Source organism: Amblyraja radiata, chromosome 1 (assembly GCF_010909765.2).
Source record: "Amblyraja radiata isolate CabotCenter1 chromosome 1, sAmbRad1.1.pri, whole genome shotgun sequence".
Taxonomy (NCBI): Eukaryota; Metazoa; Chordata; class Chondrichthyes; order Rajiformes; family Rajidae; genus Amblyraja; species Amblyraja radiata.
In genome coordinates, this window is record NC_045956.1 from 83,037,149 (window position 1) to 83,057,628 (window position 20,480).

General features: G+C 41.9%; 1 protein-coding gene across 1 annotated transcript in view; it reads right to left on the reverse strand.

Moving 5' to 3' along the window:
* Positions 1-20,480, reverse strand: part of tapt1 (transmembrane anterior posterior transformation 1) — a 91,014-nt gene that overhangs the window by 25,158 nt on the left and 45,376 nt on the right. The window contains exons 10-11 of the mRNA XM_033025847.1: positions 17,874-17,933; positions 14,945-15,013 (exon numbers count right to left, since the gene is read on the reverse strand). Coding sequence (XP_032881738.1) covers positions 14,945-15,013; positions 17,874-17,933 — 129 coding nt within the window. The remainder of the gene's footprint in view (positions 1-14,944; positions 15,014-17,873; positions 17,934-20,480) is intronic.

Here is a 20,480-nt window from a genome sequence, read left to right on the forward strand (position 1 = left end):
TAGGAAACTTGAACGGAAACCTCTGGTGACCTTGCGCCCCTCCCAAGGTTTCCATGAGTCGCCAGAGATTTTGGTCACTCGCCTGGAAAGCCTTGACTGAAGCATGAGCTGCATCTACTGACCAAAGATCCTACAAGATCTTTGCTACCGACCGCACCCACACACACACACACAAACACATTGCGAAGGTGCGAGAGCACGGTAAGTCCTTTAGAGAGTGAGGGAGGGAGGGAGGGAGAGAAGGGGAAAGAAAGGGAGAGAAGGACAGAGAAGGGGAGAGAGAAGGGGAGAGAGAAGTGGCGAGAGAAGGGGAGAGATTGGGAGAGATTGGGAGTGAAGGGGGAGAGACGGGGGGGGGGGGGGAGAGAAGGAGTGGAGACAGTTTTAAGAAGTTTAATAAAGTTAGCGGGCATTTTACCTTCCGGCAGATCTTCTAGGTCCTGAAAACCAAAGATCCTATAGGATCTTTGCTGAAAACTCCAATGAGCCAATTAAAATGGCCGGTCAGTGAAGGAGATTGCCTTCGACTGCCTATAAGTAAATAGCGGCCCCACTCTACTGGCTTTGACCAAACGGCAACCTATTTTTAGTCGAGGCCGATTTTGATTTTGTTGAAATAATCACAGGAACATAGAAAAAGCCTCGACTACGCGGAAACCACTTTCAACCATTAGGGAGAGTGACCAAAACCTCCGTGAACCTCACGGAAACCTTGGGTGGGGCGCAAGGTCACCAGAGGTTTCCATTCAGGTTTCCTAAGTGGGACGGGCATTAGGATTACTTTTCTTGACTGACATCAGTGTGACCACTTCTCAAGTGAAAACACATGCTAAGCATTTAACCTGGTAATTATATATTGTACTTCTAAAATTCAAAATATTTCCGATCATGGGGCGGGGGAGACAATGAGGATGCAAACACAGAGCTCCACTCACCTGCATCCAAATGGCAGCTGAATTTGAAAAAGGTTCAAAATTTAATCTTATATAGCAGATGATCTACTGGATGCAGTTAAATTGCAACTGGCAAGTCAATGAACCAGTGAGGGTTTACTTAGTAGAGATAGTTGCACACTGCAGTAAAAAATCAAATGTATTAGACTCCAACATATAATTTTCACTGATTCTAAACTAAAATTGATTTTCAAACTAGCCTGACATGCAACTTAATTCAACATTATACCAATCCAAATCTTCAGTCTCTGTTACTTGAGCTCATACTTAACACATGCTTATATCAACCAGCACTCAAATTATATCTGAAGTTACAAACTAACTTCTGAGTTTTGAGGAATTAACATTTAATTTTAAAATATTGATTACATACATAGCAAATGTGATCATGGGTAAATTTGAGCTTGCAATTATGTACTGTTTTAAATCTCCCAGGATGCATCATACATGTACAATCACACAAAAAGTAACAGCAAGTCAAAGTAGGTAATATTTGTTTGAGTAACTAAAAGCTTGGCTTGGAAAAGTAAATCCTGAGAGACAAAAGTGTAAAGGTAGAAAAGTGAGCTTAGAATTGAAAATTAAAATGTGGCTAGAAACGATAAGGCAGAGAAAGTGCACAATGCACAAGCCTCTAGATCTTGTAAGCACAATATTTGGATGAGGATGTATTGCTGCACAAGATTAAGATGCAGAAACATTTGGAGAGATTTGAGTAACAGAAAGAGAATGATATACAAGGTTTTGGTGAACTAGCAGCCCATGTGTGCAAATGTGTACAGGGAATGGTAGCACAATGGTTGATTGGTATAATCCAGAAATCTACACAATGATTTAATTTTTGAATCTTACATTGGTAGCTGGGGCATTTATATTCGGTTACATTCACTTAAAATTCAGTAAATTAAATAATCTGGAATTTTACCGAAGGTGATAAAGAAACTATTTTCTGTTGCAAAAGCCTAACAGCTTTGCTTGATTTAGTATGTTTCTGAATATTCTACAAACTTTTACAAGTGTACTGTAGAAAGTAACCATATTGGTTGAATCATGGCCTGGTATGGCAATACCAACACACAGGAACGCGAAACGTTGCTGAGAGTGGTAAATATGGTCTCATCCATCCCGGGCACAGACCTCCACCCCATCGAAAGCATTGAAACAAGGTGCTGTATCAAGATGACAACTATCATCCAGGATCTGCAACTTCTGGGCCACATCCTCTTCTTACTTTCACCACCAGGTTCAGGAACAGCTACTTTTCTATAATATCAGGTCCTTGAACCATCCTTCACATTAACCCTTTCTCAACAACGGAACACTGTGGCCCCTCTCTTGCACTACTATGAACTGTGCATTACTATGTTCTTGCATTAATATATATTTTTTGTTGACTTTTTTAGAATTTTATGCATATTTTTGCATAATTTATGTATAATTAGTTTTTGTGTTGTTCGAGCCCATGTGCTTGCAAGCAAGACTTTTTATGTACCTATATCTCACTGTACTTTTCCATGTGGTAATAAATTTGAACAGTTTTTACAGAAGAAAATCTCCCATCTAAATTCCCTCTGGGCTATATACAAAGTGGATGCCTGTTAACTATCCTCTGGTTAAACTGAGTAAGTCATTCAGTTGCATTTGACAAATGAGTTAAAAGAAGAAGAATACTGGACAGGACACTTGGCATGGCATCAACCTAACTTCCGATTTCTGGTAATGGCGGAGATGCAGCTAGTTCAGTTGACCCTGCAAAGTTCTCCTTAGAAATATCTGGAGATGTACAATAATTGGGAAACAAAACAGTAAAACAATGCTGATTGTTTTCTAGCCAATGTTCTATATTCTTGCAGATAATCCAAGGTATATTTTGACCCACCAACAGAAAAAACACACCAGAAATAGCAGCACTGTGGTGTAGTTCAGAAGGAATACATGATGTTTGGGACAAAGACCCATCAATTATTTATTTGCCTCTGTACTGCACAATTTGAGATTTATAATAGAAAAAAATCACATGTGGTTAAAGTGCACATTGTCAGATTTTAATAAAGGCCATTTGTATACATTTTGGTTTCACCATGTATAAATTACAGCTGTGTTTATAGATAGTCCCCCCATTTCAGGGCACCATAAATGTTTGGGACACATGGCTCCACGGGTGTTTGTAATTGCTCAGATGTGTTTAATTGCCTCCTCAATGAAGGTATAAGAGAGCTCTCAGCACCTAGTCTTTCCTCCAGTCTTTCCATCACCTTTGGAAACTTTTATTGCTGTTTATCAATATGAGGACCAAAGTTGTGCCAATGAAAGTCAAAGAAGCCATTATGAGACTGAGAAACACGAATATAACTGTTAGAGACATCAGCCAAACCTTAGGCTTACCAAAATCAACTGTTTGGAACATCATTAAGAAGAAAGAGAGCACTGGTGAGCTTACTAATCGAAAAGGGACTGGCAGGCCAAGGAAGACCTCCATAGCTTATGACAGAAGAATTCTCTCTTTAATAAAGAAAAATCCCCAAACACCTGTCCGACAGATCAGAAGCACTCTTCAGGAGTCAGGTGTGGATTTGTCAATGACCACTGTCCGCAGAAGGCTTCATGAACAGAAATACAGAGGTTACACTGCAAGGTGCAAACCACTGGTTAGCCGCGGAAATAGGATGGCCAGGTTAGTTTGCCAAGAAGTACTTAAAAGAGCAACCACAGTTCTGGATAAAGGTCTTGTGGACAGATGAGATGAGGATTAACATATCAGAGTGATGGCAAGAGCAAAGTATGGAGGAGAGAAGGAACTACCTAAGATCCAAAACATTACCACCTTATCTGTGAAACACGGTGGTGGGGGTGTCATGGCCTGGGCATGTATGGCTGCTGAAGGTACTAGCTCACTTATCTTCATTGATGATACAACTGCTGATGGTAGTAGCATAATAAATTCTGAAGTGTATAGACACATCCTATCTGCTCAAGTTCATAGAAATGCCTCAAAACCCATTGGCCGGCGGTTCATTCTACAGCAAGACAATGATACCAAACATACTGCTAAAGCAACAAAGGAGTTTTTCAAAGCTAAAAAATGGTAAATTCCTGAGTGGTCATCAATCACCCAATCTGAACACAATTGAGCATGCCTTTTATGTGTTGAAGAGAAAACTGAAGGGGACTAGCCCCCAAAACAAGCATGCCAAAGATGGCTGCACTACAGGCCTGGCAGAGCATCACCAGAGAAGACACCCAGCAACTGGTGATGTCCATAAATCGCAGACTTCAAGCAGTCATTGCATGCAAAGGATATGCAACAAAATACTAAACATGACTACTTTCATAGACATGACATTGCTGTGTACCAAATATTATGGTGCCCTGAAATGGGTGGACTATGTATAAACACAGCTGTAATTTCTACATGGTGAAACCAAAATGTGTAAAAAAGGCCTTTATTAAAATCTGACAATGTGCACTTTAACAACATGGGATTTTTTCTATTATAAATCTCAAATTGTGGAGTGGGGAGGCAAATAAATAATGGGTCTTCGTCCCAAACATTATGGAGGGCACTGTAACAGTCTGTCAACATTAAGCCTGGACTTTATGAATTCTTGTAGCATCAGGCCAAACTTAATGTTAATTAACATCCACTGGCCTCCCTCAGCTGATGAATCAGGCTCATTAGTTTTGAAAATCCTTGAGGAAAATCACATAAACAGTATTTCCCGTCAATGAAGATGCACCTGCGTCGAAGAAGCACCCCCGTTTTGAACCCCGGGACTGGCTGCAGTTCCCAGGTTGCCTGCGAGCCCCAGGTCTAGCTGCAGTTGCGCTGTCCGGTCCCGGCGGCCGCTCGCAGCCACTCGAGCTACTGAGTGAGTTGCTGGCATGATCCCGACCCCCTCCTTCTCAACGCTCCTGCCCTCCCCGCAACTTTACCCCTGGCGGCCCAGCTGTGCTGACCCAGACCAGACTCCCAGCACGTTGTGGAAGGAACTCTCCCTCCTTTTACAGAGATAGTCAAGTGTATCTTTCTTGGCTAACAATCTAACCTTTGGCCTCCAAGACGCAGGTAAATTTTCGGGCCTTATTTTAGGGTAAAAAATAGCGTCTTCATTGCTGGGAAATATGGTATATTCAGATTTAGGGACTTCAATATCTATCTTTGATTGAGCTGGCTAAGTCCTGAATAATGTGGCTACCAGACTATAAGTGATAAAAATAAACAAACGTGAGAGTATAATTGACTTCTCATAGATCTACATGTATAGGAAAGAACTGCAGATGCTGGTTTAAATTGAAGGTAGACACAAATGCTGGAGTAACTCAGCTGGACAGGCAGCATCTCTGAAGAGAAGGAATGGGCGACATTTCGGGTCGAGACCCTTCTTCATTTACATGTTGCAAATAAGTGCATGAAAGTAATGGCAGAGTAAATTCTACAATTACTACGTAAACAAAGAAATGCAGTTGTTGTTAATTTGGAATAGATATGAACCATAAAAACATCAGAAGCTCTGGCCCAGCAACATCCGATTTGTGAAGTATTATTATCCAGATATGACTGTGCCCTTGATTAAGTCATTCCAATGCAACTGCAACACTGCCATCTATCTGAAAATATGGAAAACTGATGAGGTATATTGTGTGCTGGAAAGACAGATCAAGTTCAATCTGATGAATTACATTGAACAACAGATTGATGAAAGGTAAAATAAGCAGTGCTGTTAAGCACCACACCAATATCCTGATCAGTTTGGGTTCCGCCAGGACCATTTGCTCCAGACTTTATTACTACCCTGGTGCAAACATGGACACACACTGAAATTTAGAGTCTATTTGGCATTAAGGCAGCATTTGACATTTAACAGTATTAAGGGCCTGTCCCTCTATGGCGACCCAATTTGCGAGTTTAGAAGAGTTTGCGCTCACCACAAACTCGCAGCATGGTCGACACGTGGTCCTAGGAGTAAAAATTGGTCGGCATGGTTCTTTTGAACTCGTAGTGCAGTGGTAATGGGTTCGCCATGTAGTTTTAGGCAGTTGAGGTAGCCGTAGGCAATCTCCTTTGCTGACCGGGCATTTTAATTGGCTCATTGGAGTTTTCAGAACCAAGGAAAACCGACCGGTAATGTTAAATGTCCGCTAAACTTTATTAAAAGTTGTTTGGCTTCTTAAAAGTGTCTCCACTCCTTCTCCCCCCCCCTCCCCGCTCTCTGAAGGACTTACCGTACACTGTGCCAGCCGTCTTTTACCTTCCTGCTCATCACGGGTGTGAATTTCAGAAAGCGCTCCCCGCTTTCCCTGGCCCCCACCTTTACGATGTTTGTGTGTGTGTGTGTGTGTGTGTGCGCTGACGGTCGATCCAGCTCGCGGTTTCATCGCTGACGGTCGATCCAGCTCAAGGTATTTTAGGCGAGTGCCCTCGAGCTTGAATTTCTAAGACAGTTGCTGAAAAATCGCGTAAGTGGGACAGGCCCTTTAGCCAAATTGGATTGAGAATTCAGAAGGAAAAGCAATGGTTGAAGTCCTATCACAAAGTAAGATGGTGTTGGATATTGGAAGTAAAGGCATCTTGGCCACAGAACATTGCTTCACGAGCTTTTTAGGACAGTGCCCACAGCCCAAACATCTTCAATTGCTTCATTAAAGATCTTCTACTGCCATAAGATCAGAACTGCAGACATTTGTTGAAGATTACACAATACCCAGTTCCATTCACAGCCTCTCACATAATTTAAACAGTCATGCCTGCAAATAAGAAATTGCAGACAGCATTCATGTCATCCAAGTATTAGGCAATAACAGTCTTCATTAATAGCCGAGCCACCACCCCTTGACATTTACCAATTACCAATGCCAAGTTCCCCAACATCAACAACAACATCTTGGTGGGAGGGCTGAGTGTTGATTGGGAAATTACTAACCAGCTACATATGTATTGTGACAACAAAAGCAGGTAAGAGATTGGGCATCCTGCTGCAAGTGAATTAATCATTTAACTCCCACTATCCACAAACATTGGTTTGGAGTGCAATGAAATCTCTAATTTTCTTGTATAAATATATTTCTAACACTGCTCAAGATTCTGAACATTTCCAGGACAAAGCAGCAAACTTTATTTACGTGCAATATTTCACCCTAAACACTTGCTTCCCTCCACCCACATGCACACCTTGCATCGTCAAAAATCTTCTAAAGTGGTAAAGTCTACCATCTGAAAATGTAAAGATAACAGCTGAATGGCACCACCAACTGCTAGTTTTCCCATCAAAATCATGCACATTCTTGACTTAGAAATTTGCTATTCCTTCATCTTCATCGAGTTCAAATACCGGAACTCCAACACCAGCAGCAGTAGAATTACTTTTGTTACATGATCTGAAGCAGTCCAAAGTATTAGCTAGCTCAAGAAAACTACAGATGTAATACAAATGTCCATAAATTAATATAAAAGTACAACGTTAACATTAGGATATCAGCACAAGAGTTTTAGTTAATCTCAGGTTTATAAAGAGGTGAAGACGAGAAGACCGTTCAGGAGAGCATTTGAATAATTAACTTTGAAGGATAAAAAACATGAAAGGGTATCTTTGCAACAAATAGGCAGATAAAGAATCAAGGATGGGGGAATTTATGGTATGCATACTCTTTGTGAAGAAGGTAATAATTCCAATTAATAATACCCATTGTCCTTCAACAGGTTTCCAACCACCATGGCATCTCTACTGCTGTGCATGTGCTCAACTTCCATAATTTCTGCCTTTTTCCAAGTTTATCACCTTCACGTCACTAACCATTTCTCAGTCTCATTCTTCAACTCATCAATTTAGCGAACTTGAACATGGCATGGATCTGTTAGTCATCTGGTGTGTCCACATCAAACATTACTACACCTCATTCTTTTCATTCAATGCGCTACTCTAGATTAATCCAAAAGTTACAATATACTCCCACCAAGATGTTGTTGTTGATGTTGGGGAACTTGGCATTGGAAATTGGTAAATGTCAAGGGGTGGTGGCTCCACTATATTATTGAAAATTGTTATTGCCTAGCACTTGGGTAAATGAAAATCATACATTTATTGATAATGATGTATCTTTCTCTGTGCTCCACTGGGCCACTTGGATGGGGTGGAATTTGTTAAGTGTGTTCAGGAAAATTCTCTTTATCAGAATGTAGACAGAAACTTTCATCAGTTGATTGGGAGAGAATGTTTGCAATTAAAGGAATATTAGGTAAGTGGAAGGCTTTTAAACATGAGATAATGGTTCAGGGTCAGCTTGTTCCTATGGGGAGAAGGCAGGAACGGGGTACTGTTAGGGGATGATCAGCCATGATCACATTGAATGGAGGTGCTGGCTCGAAGGGCCGAATGGCCTACTCCTGCACCTATTGTCTATTGTCTATGAGAGTGAAGGGCAAAGCTAGCCTTATGGAATTCTGGATGAGAAGTGATATTTAGGATATGGTCAAGAAAAAGATGACATATGTCTGCTGAGATCAAGCGAATCCCTTGAGTTGTATAGGGAGTGCAGTAGTACACTTAAGAGGGAAAGCAGGAGGGCAGAAAAGAGGGCATTTGGCAAATGTAAAGGAAGAATCCAAAGAGGATTCATGGAAAAAGACAAACTAGGGAGTGAATAGGGCCTCTTAAAGATCAATGAGTGTCTATATGTGGAGGCACAGAAGGTGGGCAAAGTGTTAAATGAGTTTTTCTTGCGTGTAATTACCATAAAGACTTGGATGCTATGGGAATTCCTGGAAGGTAACACTGATGCCTTGAAGAGAGTCCACATTATAAAAGAGACGATGTTGGAGGTCTTAAAACACATTAAAACCCTCAGACTTGAGGGTGGCTAATTTTGTTGTTTTATTTATGAAAGGCTGCAAAGAAAAACCTGGTAACCAGATCCTAAATATCTATTTTTGACTGTTAGTCAGTCAGACTGGAAGACTGTAACAAGTGGTGTACCACAAGGATATGTGTTAGGTCCACTGTTAAATATATTAATGATATTAACGTGAATGTAGGTGGCATGGTTAGTAGATGACACTAAAGTTGGTGGTAAAGTGAACAGTGAAGGTTATCTACGATTACAACGGGATCTTGATCAACTAGGCCAAAGGGCCAAAGAACTGCAGTTGGAGTTTAATTCAGAGAAATGCAAGCTGTTGGATTTTGGTAGGACAAACAAGGGCAGGACTTACACAGTAAGTGACTCGGTCCTGTTGTAGAAGAGACGTAAGGTTGCAGATACATAATTCCATGAAGGTGTGGACACACGTAGATAGGGTGGTGAATAAGGCGTTTGGTGCAGTTGCCATTGTTTAGGGAATTTTGTACAGATGTTAGGACATTTACAGCGTTACCAGACATTAGTAGGGCCATATTTGGAGTACTATGCATCATAGACAGTTCTGGTCACCCTGGAAAGGGTCCAAAAAGGATATATAAATGGGTGGTACCAACTCAGTAGGGTTTAAGTTATATGGCCAAGCTGAATAGACTGTATATATTTCCTTGGAGAGTTGGAGGCTGAGGGGTGATATTATAGAGGCAAATAAATCATCAATGGCATAGATAAGGTGAACAGCCACAGACATTTCCCCAGAGTAGGGGAATCAAATTCCAGTGGGCACAGGTTTAACGTGAGAGGGTAAAATTAAAAGAGACCCAACGGGCAACTGTTTCATATAGAGAGTAGTGCATGAATAGAATGAGGTGCCAGAAGAAATGATAAGAGGTGGGTACCATTACGACATTTAAAAGACACTTATTTGCGTCCTGAAGAAACCTTGTGTTATAAAAAAAATTGTCTTAAGACAATTGCGTCAATGAGGAAAAGTGGGTTAGGGGCAAGTGTTTTAGACTCGAAATAACAAAGATATTTTTTGTGCAGTTCTTTCATAAATTAAGGTATTCTCAATAGCAATTAAGTTTATTTTTGTTACTGCAAGTTAAAAAGACAAGGCTGTGGGAAACATTGTTTAATAGCATATCATTGCACAAGTATTAATAGAAATGATTGCTTGTCAATGTCAGAGGTCACCTCAGTTAAAGTAGCAGCTGTGTTCTTAAGACGGGGAGGTTATATGCAAACAGGTTTATTGCCCCCTATACTTTTTTAATTCAATACAGATATCTTTCTGCTTGTCAATTTTGCAAATTTCATTTCAAGTAACCAATTTGGTGCTCGAAATGCAAATAATGTTCCCTAATTCATCAATTGTGTTATATCCAATTTGTGTCAAGGCAACACATGTTGCAGCTGAATTACCTGTACATGGATGCAAAAGGTTTGGAGGGACATGGCCAAGTGCAGGCAGGTGGGACTTACTCGGTTAAGCAACATGGTTGCCATGGATGAGTAGGGGTGAAAGACTGTTCCGTGAAAGTTTCCGTGCTATATACCTCTTTGACTTTTTCTTTTCTCATCACTTCAAAACCCATCCCTGGAACTTTCACATTCCGGAAAAAAATCCTGACCTTCCTGTCTCTGATCCACATTGCTACAGTGTTTCTCGCTCTATCTCCACCATGACGGTGACCGCCTCATATAGGTCTTGGTAATGTTGATAGATCGTTAGTCTCAGATTCTAATTTCTCTTTTAAAACTGCCGTAATTACTACTCCTCAACTACTTACTCATCTATAACCACCAATCCACTCTCCATCACACCACTTCTTCTCTAAAGATCTTTGAGCAAAGTCTCCCAGAGCATATTTCTCTAAAGCTCCCAAATACAACTTTCACTCCTGATACAAAGATGACATGGATGGAATGGTATCCATTACAGCTATGGCATTAGTGTAACAATACATGCTGTCCATCTCAAAATGTCTCCAATTTTTCATTTGGTGGGCCAAAGATCCTCCCCATCATCCATCCCACTGTGCAGTTACAGAGCATCTTTAGCAATGGTTTTCTTCAAATGGTCTATCCTTCAACACCTCCCTTTCCATCCAGATTCTGCCCTTTGGTAACTAATCAAAGGCTGAAGTCAAATTCATAGATTTGCGAATTGGATCCAATTTTAGTTTTCCATCACTATGCTGCTGCCATATATTTTATAAAATAGCAAGTTATGGATAAATCACAATCTGTTCACTGATCAACACAACAAAAATCGTTGTCTGTGTCCTGCATCATAAATTCTGCATCTTTGAACAGACGACACTCCTGGCACTTGGGCAGGTTGGCCATTAACCTTGGTATCTTTTCATCTCAGTTCAACTTTGACATACAGAGGGATCTTGGGGTCCAAGTTCATAACTCCCTGAAAGTGGCAAAGCAGGTAGACAGGATGGTACAGAAGGCATATGGTAATCTTGCTTTCATAGGTCAGGGCATTGAGTATAAGAGTCAGGAAGTCATGATGCAGTTTTATAGAACTTTGGTTAGGCCACATTTGAAGTATTCTGGTTGTCCTGTTACTGGAAGGATGTGGAGGCTTTGGAAAGGGTGCAGAGGAGGTTTACATAGAAACATAGAAAAATAGGTGCAGGAGTAGGCCATTCGGCCCTTCGAGCCTGCACCACCATTCAATATGATCATGGCTGATCATATTACCAAAATTATGCCTGGATTAGGGTGTATTAGAAACATAGAAAATAGGTGCATGAGGAGGCCATTTGGTCCTTCAAGCCCGCACCACCATTCATTGTGATCTTGGCTGATCATCTACAATCAGTAACCCGTGCCTGCCTTCTCCCCATACCCCTTGATTCTGCTAGCCCCAAGAGTTCTATCTAACTCTCTTTTAAATTCATCCAATTAAAGTGAAGGTCAACATGCCATTAGCTTTCTTCACTGCCTGCTGTACCTGGATGTTTACTTTCAGTGACTGGTGTACAAGGACACTCAGGTCTCGTTCCACTTCCCTTTTGCCTAATCTGACACCATTGAGATAATAATCTGCCTCCTTGTTCTTTCCACCAAGTGGATAACCTCACGTTTATCTACATTATACTGCATCTGCCGACTCACTCAACCTGTCCTAGTCACCCTGCAACCTCCTAGCATCCTCTTCCCAGTTCACACTGCCAACCAGCTTTGTGTCATCTGCAAATTTGCTATTGTTACTATTAATTCCATCATCTAAATCATTAATATATACTGTAAATAGTTGCGGCCCCAGCACCGAGCCTTGCGGTACTCCACTCGTCACTGCCTGCCATGCTGTTTATTCCTACTCTTTGTTTACTGTCTGCCAACCAATTCTCTATCCATGTCAATACCCTTCCGCCAATACCATGTGCTCTTATTTTGCCCTCTAACCTCCAGTGTGGGACCTTACCAAAGGCTTTCTGAAAATCCAGGCACTACATCCACTGGCTCTCCTTTGTCCATTTTATGTCACATCCTCAAAAAATTCCAGAAGATTAGTCAAGCAGGATCTCCCCTTCATAAATCCATGTTGACTTGGACCAATTATTTTACTGCTATCCACATGCGCCGTTATTACTTCTTTAATAATTGACTCCAGCATCTTCCCCACCACCGATTTCAAACTGGTCTATAATTCCCCGTTTTCTCTCTCTCCTTTTTCAAAAGTGGGATAACATTAGCTACCGTCCAATCCACAGGAACTGATCCTGAATCCGTAGAATATTGGAAAATGATCACTAATGCCTCCACGATTTCTAGAGCCACCTCCTTGAGTACCCTTCGATGCAGACCATCAGGCCCTGGGGATTTATCAGCCTTCAGTCCCATCAGTCTACCCAATACTATTTCTCACCTAATCCAAATTTCTTTCAGTTCCTCTCTCTCCCTAGATCCTCTGTCCTCTAGTACATCTGGGAGATTGTTTGTCTTCCTTAGTGAAGACAGAACCAAAGTACCTGTTAAAATCTTCTGCTGTTTCCCTGTTCCCCATCATAATATCACCTGTTTCTGCCTTCAAGGGACCCACATTTGTCTTTACTAATCTTTTTCTCTTAACATACCGAAAGAAGCTTTTACTATCTTTCTTTATATTCTTGGCCCGCTTACCCCCGTACTTCATCTTTTCACCCCGTATTGCCCTTTTTGTTACCTTCTGTTGTGATTTGAAAGTTTCCCAATCCTCTGGCTTCCCGCTACTCTTTGCAATGTTATACACCTTTTCTTATAGTTTTATTCCATCCCTAACTTCCCTTGTTAGCCACGGTTGCCTCTTACTCCCTTTAGAATCTTTCTTCCTCTTTGAAATGAAATGATCCTGCATCTTCTAGATTATGCCCAGAAATTCCTGCAATTGCTGCTCCACCGTCATTCCTGCTAGGATCCTTTTCCAGTCGACCTTGGCCAGCTCCTCTCTCATGCCTTCATAATCCCCTTTGTTCAACAGCAACATTGACACTTCTGATTTAACCTTCTCCTTCTCAAATTGTTGATTAGAACTAATCATATTATGATCACTACCTCCAAGCTGTTCCTTTACCTCGAGTTCTCTTATCAAATTTGGTTCATTGGACAACACTAAATCCAGAATTGCCTTTTCTCTGGTTGGCTCCATTACAAGCTGCTCTAAGAATCCATCTCGGAGGCATTCTACAAACTCTCTTTTTTGGGGTCCTGAACCAACCTGATTTTCCCAGTCTACTTGCATTTTGAAATCCCCCATCACCACTGTGGCATTACCTTTGTTACATGCCAGTTTTAACTCCTGCTGCAACTTACACCGTACATCCGGGCTACTATTTGGGGGTCTGTAAATAACACCAATTAGTGTCTTCTTGCCTTTAAAACATCATATTATGGTCACTACCTCCTAGCAGTTCCTTTACCTTGAGTTAGCTACAGGCTTGGACAGACTTGGATTATTTTCTCCCAAATGCCAGAGATTGCAGGGAGACTTGATAGAAGTACATAAAATAATGAGAGGCATAGCGAGGGTAGAGAGTCAGATCTTTTTCCCAGGATGGAAACAATCAAATACTAGTAGACAGAGGTTTAAGGTGAGAGGGGCAAAGTATACAGGAGATGTGCAGAGCACCTTATTTTTTTCAAAGGGTAGTGAGCACCTTGAATGTGCTGCAGGGATTGCTGGTTGATGCAGATAAAATAGTGGCATTTAAGAGACTTTTGGATAGGTATGTGGACATGCAGGGAACAGAGGGATATGGATTATGTGCAGCTAGATACAAGATGGTCTTGGCATCATGCTCGGCACAGACATTGTGGGCAGAAGAGCCCGTTCTTGTGCTGTACTTTTCCATGTTCAGGGATCAATAAACAACAGATTCCTGCCCATCATTAAGAATGGTGAGGACCAGGGAAACTCTATCCTTCAACAATGCCCATATTACGCCCTTGTGGGCGGCCCGGTGCGGAGCGGAGACGGTGCTACGGCGGCTGAGGCGGCGGCGACCTGGATCCTGGGCTCGGCCGCGGGCCGGTGGAGGACAATGTCGGGAGCTCGCAGGTCACTGGCTGGTGCCTGTTTTCCGGAGCACCCGTTGCAACAGCTGCGGGCAGCTTCGACCACCCCCCGGGCCGCCATCGCCCGGTGGGGTATCGCCTCGGCGCAGAGGGAGAAGAGGAGGGAAGAGACAGTAACTCTAAGACTTTTGCCTCCATCACAGTGAGGAGGTGTTTGGTGAACTCACTGTGGTGGATGTTAATTTGTGTTTATTGTGTTTTGTTATTATTACATGTATGGCTGCAGGCAACAGCATTTCGTTCAGACCGAAAGGTCTGAATGACAAATAAAGGTATTCAATTCAATTCAATTCAATTCAATTACTGGTACTTCCTCAACTTCACCACCACTGAAAAACATATACAGGATTTGGTCATGTCCAGATTCTATCAGTCTACAACGGCCTTTGCGGGCCTTCGATTTTCTACTCACCAGACATTTCAAGTCTACGTTGAGCATTATTCTGTCCAAATTCTATCCTTATTCATTCATTAAAAATCTATTGCACAACTGTAATTATACCAGTATAAAATGAGAATATTTCAAATTTTCAAATTACCAACATGTTGTATCTATTTTAACTTACCAGAACTGCTAAAGGAAGTGGTATAAATCCCATTCTCCTTGATACAGTATCACTATAATCTGTATATGCCTGTAAAATAAATTGTTCTCTATCAAACAAACCTTAAATAATGGATAAAAATGTAAAACGATTTTCATGTCAGTTTTTTGATAAGTGAGCAGGAAGTGCCTCATGATTTGGTGCAGCATCCATAGACCTATTGATATATAGAAACATACACCACAAAAGTGGTCAGCTGGCCCTCCAAGTCTTTACCGATTATAATCACAATTTTACACAAATTTTACACAAATTCAATTTTATCCTACATTCACCTCAACACCCCTCAGGTTCTGCTACTTACCTACATAAAGTATGACCCACTTACAGTGACAAATTATCTAATAATCAGCATGACTTTGGTATGTGGGAGGAAACCGAAGCACCTGAAAGAAATCATGTGCATCATAATACGTATTCTTAAGGATTAGGCTGAAACATGATAATGGAAATATTACCTATCATTGAATATATTTCAACTCTCATGTGTTTGATTCAAGGACTAAGCATTGAAGAAGTTAGTGAAGATGGTTGTGAAAGATTGCAGCAGGATCTTGATCAATTGGCCAGTTGGGCTGAGGAATTGTTGATGGAATTTAATACAAAGAAATGTGAGGTGTTGCATTTTGGGATGTCCTGTAGGACAGGACCTACACAGTGAATGGTAGGGCTCTAGGGAGTGTTGTAGATCAGAGGGATCTTGGAGTGCAGGTGCATGGTTCCTTGAAGGTCGAGTCGCAGGTAGATAAGGTGGTCAAAAAGGCTTTTGGTAAATTGGCCTTCATCAGTCAGAGTATTGAGGTTAAAAGTTGGGATGTTATGAACTAAGCACAGTGATGGGAAGGAAGATGATGTAAATCAGCACCTGGTCAGTATCAATATAAGAATATAGCTGTGATACCTTTACATCCCACTGTGAACTATCCATCTGTGAATTATCTGGCAAACAATTCGAATTTCACTGTACCTTAATTGGTACATGTGACAATAAACTTATATTGAAACCTTGAAACAAAATTTGCAAATGGCGATACAGAGAGAAACAAGGAACAGTAGATGCTGGTTTACAAAAAGAGACACAGAGTGCAGGAGTAAGTCAGTGGGCCAAGCAGCATCTCTGGAGAACATGTATAGATGATGTTTTGGGTCAGGACCCTTCATCAGACTGATTGTTATGGTGGGGAAGAAAGCTGGAAGAGAAAAGGGGCAGGACTAGTGATAGGTGGATGCAGGTGAGGGAGGTTTCTGACGAAGCAGATAGTTGGACTAATGCAAGAGATAAAAAAGGTGTGAGATGAGGATAGAAAAGGTGCGAATGTGAAGGCAGAAAAAGGAATATGGGAGAAATGAGTGCGCATCCAGTTGGGGCACATGGAAAAGTGTGCGGTGAAGTGAAGTGCAGGAGGGTTAGTCGGTTGGTTACCTGAAATTGGAGAATATAATGTTAGTTAGGTTGTAAGCTACCCAAGTGGAGTACGAGGTGAGGTTCCTCTAATTAGCTTGTGCCTCACTCTGTCAATGGAGGCAAGCCTAGGTCAGAAAGATCAGCATGGGAATGGGAGATGAGTTAAAATGGTTAGCAACTGGGAGATCTAGTGGGCCTTGGCAGATTGAGCATAAGTGTTCGGTGAAGTGGTCGACGAGTCTACGCTTGGTCTCGTCGATGTAAAGGAGGCCACATTGGGAACACCTAGTGCAGTAGATGAGAATAGAGGTGGTACATGTGAATCTCCTTCACCGGGAAGGACTCCTGGGGTTCCTGGATACATGTGAGAGATGAGATGAAAGGTCAGGTGTGGTGTCTCCTGCGGTTGTCGGGAAAAGTACCTGGGGGTGGGGTTGGTTTGGGTGGAAAGGGATGAATGAACCAATGAGTTGCAGAGGGAGAGGTCTCTTTAGAAGGCAGAAATGGATGGGATGGGAAAGATGTAACTGGTGTCAGGATCACGGTGAAGGTAGCAAAAATGTTTGAGAATGATGTGTTGGATGCAGAGGCTGGTGAGCTGAAAGGCGAGGACTAGGGGAACTGTTGATGAGGGGGGAAACCTACGTCATAGATGAATCCCTCACCCACGTCTCCTCTCTTCCCTTAATCCACGTGCACCTATTTCTCCCCTCATCGTCCATCTACATTTATTTCTCTGGCTTCACATTTCACACCTCTTCCATCCATATCTCACACCTTTTGCCTATACCTCCCTGACCTTTGTTCAACCATCAGCAAAACCCCCTTCATCTCTATCCACCTATCACTCATCAGGTTTTTTTTCTGCCCCGTCCTCTCTTTCAGCTTTCTACCCCCTAACCCCCCCCCCTCCCAACCCCAACCACAGGGTACCATGAAGGGTACCAATCCAAAAATGTCACCCATCCATGCAAATGGCGATGTTTTGAAAACTGACATCTTGTGAAAGGAACAGTCAGGCATATTCTACGGTTTATACAAATATGTTGATAATTGCCAACCAGGTGGCTAAAAGGCTTGTGGAACAGTTTTGACAGGCATTTGAAAGAGACAGAGCAAATATCCAGGAGTTATGTGAAGAAATCAATAAAAAAGCCCTTCACAGATGGGCTGACAGCACTGAGTCCGGTGACCAACTGCTCAGAAGAACTTATCAAGTTGAACCCTGGTCAGATTCATCTACAGCGGGTCCTATTTAAATGCAGGCAATATATTGTGGAAGTTGTGAAACTGAAGAGTTAATGCATCTTGTTTGAAAGTATGCAGTAAATCTTTGAGTTGTTTGAACTAATTGTGATTAATAAAGAGGCAATGTGTGGCAAACTCATCGTCTGATGTGTTTTATTGTACAGTACATTTAATTGAAAACACTATAAACATAAACATAAAAGATTAATAAACAAGGATGTGCATTTCAGTACTTACATTTTTTTGACGGCTGCTGACCAAGTCAAATGCAAGGCTGGCTCTATACTCACTGTATACCTATGTAATGGAAAAAGATGCAGACAATTTAGCAGGATACCCCGAACCCTGTCAGACACCCAGACATCCCCCCCCCTTACTTTCAGTCTGAAGAAGTCCAGACCCAAAACATCACCTAACCTTTTCTCCAGAGATGCTGCCTAAACCGCTGAGTTACTCAAGCACTTTTTGTGTCTATCCAAAGACTGAAGAAGGTTCCTGATCTGAAATACTGCCCACCCATGTCCTCCGGACACGCTGTCTGACCTGCTAAATTACACCAGCACTTCCTGTTTTACTCATGTTATCAAAACCATCTTGAATTCATTAGATGGACCACAACATGCTGCCACACTCATATTAACTCACCTTTTCCTGGATCAATAAGGACTGATTTGATCACTGCAGCCAAATCACTTATATCTATATTACTAAAAGTCTGATCTTGACCACTTCCTGTTGTTCTGTATATTGACTTTAGAAAAAACGCTGCCACCTCCTCTGTTGCGCAGGACAAGAAGATTTTTCCCATCGATGAAAAATAAAAGAGTTATTAGTGTTTAAAAAATGTTGAGATTCTCTCTCCTGCACACCACGCCCCTTCCAGAGGGACTATAAAACCCGGAAGTGTTGAGTGCCTCAGTCAGTCTCTGCAAGATGGGGGGAGCGCGAGGGTCACGTCTCTCCGTCTGAGCTGTGAATAACACTGAACACATGTCTACTAAACTGGGTGTGGTTTGAAAATATAGTTTGGAAATGCTAAAGCGGTGTTGCCTTTGGTTTGGAAATGCTAAAGCTGTGTTGCCTTTGGTTTGGAAATGCTAAAGCTGTGTTGCCTAATTATAGTTGCCTTGCCTAATTAAAGTTGCCTTGCCTAATTAAAGTTGCCTTGCCTTCTATATAATCAAAAGTCTAATCTTGACCACTTCCTGTTTGCTCTTTATATTGATTTTAGAAAAAACGCTACCACGTTCGGCTGTGATTTTTGGCCATCTTACTCAGAGTCCCCCTCCGCTCATCAGGAGCTGAGGATTTTTCCCATCGATGAAAAATAAAAGTTATTAGTGTTTAAAAAATGTTGAGATTCTCACTCCTGTCAATCATGCCATGAAGGCCACACCCCTGGTGGGAGGGGAGGGACAATAAAACCCAGAAGTGTGGGCGTGGCTCAGTCTCTGCAAGATGGAGAAGGGAGAAGTCTTGACTCGCTGTCTTTAGTGGCCTTGCACCCTGCTTGAAATGGTGTGAAACTTCACTTGAATTTGGTGGCTTTACACCCTGCTTGAATTCGTAAGAAACTGCACTTGAACTTGGTGGCCTTGCACCCTGCTTGAAATGGAATTTCAAGGAATAGCCGTGTCAACTGCCAGCCCACCAGCCGTGAGTGAGTGAGCTGCCAGCCCAACAGGCTTGAGTGACTGAGCCGCCAGCCCAAGCATCCATTCGGCCCACAATGCCCATATTAGCCCTCGGGAAACCAGACCCTTCAGTCCACAACACCCAAGTCTGAATCTATGGCTGTTGTTAATGATTAGAAAAAGGGCTACTACATCAGTAGACACTTACCACTAGTAAGAATTTCATTGTTATGGTGTTGGTACAAATAGCAATTAAACATTTTTGATGCTTGATTCTCGAGTGGATGAAGGAGTGGAAAGCAGCAGGATAACTCTGGAATGTGGATACGAAAGAGCTGATACCATTTCTTGGTATAAGAAATACCAATTTCTTAATATTGGAATATTGATTCCATTTTTGGAAGTCTAACATCGGCAGGACCTGCACAGTGAATGGTAGGGCTCCAGGGAGTGTTGTAGAGAAGAGGGATCTAAGAGTGCAGGTACACGGTTCCTTGAAGGTCGAGTCGTAGGTAGATAAGGTGGCCAAAAAGGCTTTTGGTACATTGACCCTCATCAGTCAGAGTATTAAGTATAAAAGTTGTGAGGTCATGTTGCAGTTATATAAGACGTTGGTGAGACCGCATTGAGAGTATTGTGTTCAGTTCTGCGCACCATGTTATAGGAATGATGTTGTCAAGCTGGAAAAGGTACAGAGAAGATTTATGAGGATGTTGCCAGGCATGGAGGGTCTGAGCTATAGGGAGCGGTTGAGTAGGCTGGGACTCTATTCCTTGGAATGCAGGAGGACGAGGGGTGATATGGGGAAAAGATTTAATAGGAATCTGAGGGGTAACCTTTTCACACAATGGGTGGTGGGTGTATGGAACAAGCTGCCAGAGGAGGTAGTTGAGGCTGGGACTATCCTAACGTTTAAGACGCAGTTAGACGGGTACATGGGTAGGACAGGTTTGGAGGGATATGGACCAAACACAGGCAGGTGGGACTAGTGTAGCTGGGACATGATGGCATGTTAACTCTATAAAGATTTGTATACCCCACCAAATTAGCAAAATAGTTTATAATATTTTACAAAGGAAGTTAACCAAACTGTCACAATTCTACACACAAGTAATAGTATCAATGGTTTTGTGGTATCTTCCAAACAACTTGAAACAGATCAACTGTTTATTAATTCAATGTTCCATTTGTAGGACTTCTCTATGCAGCA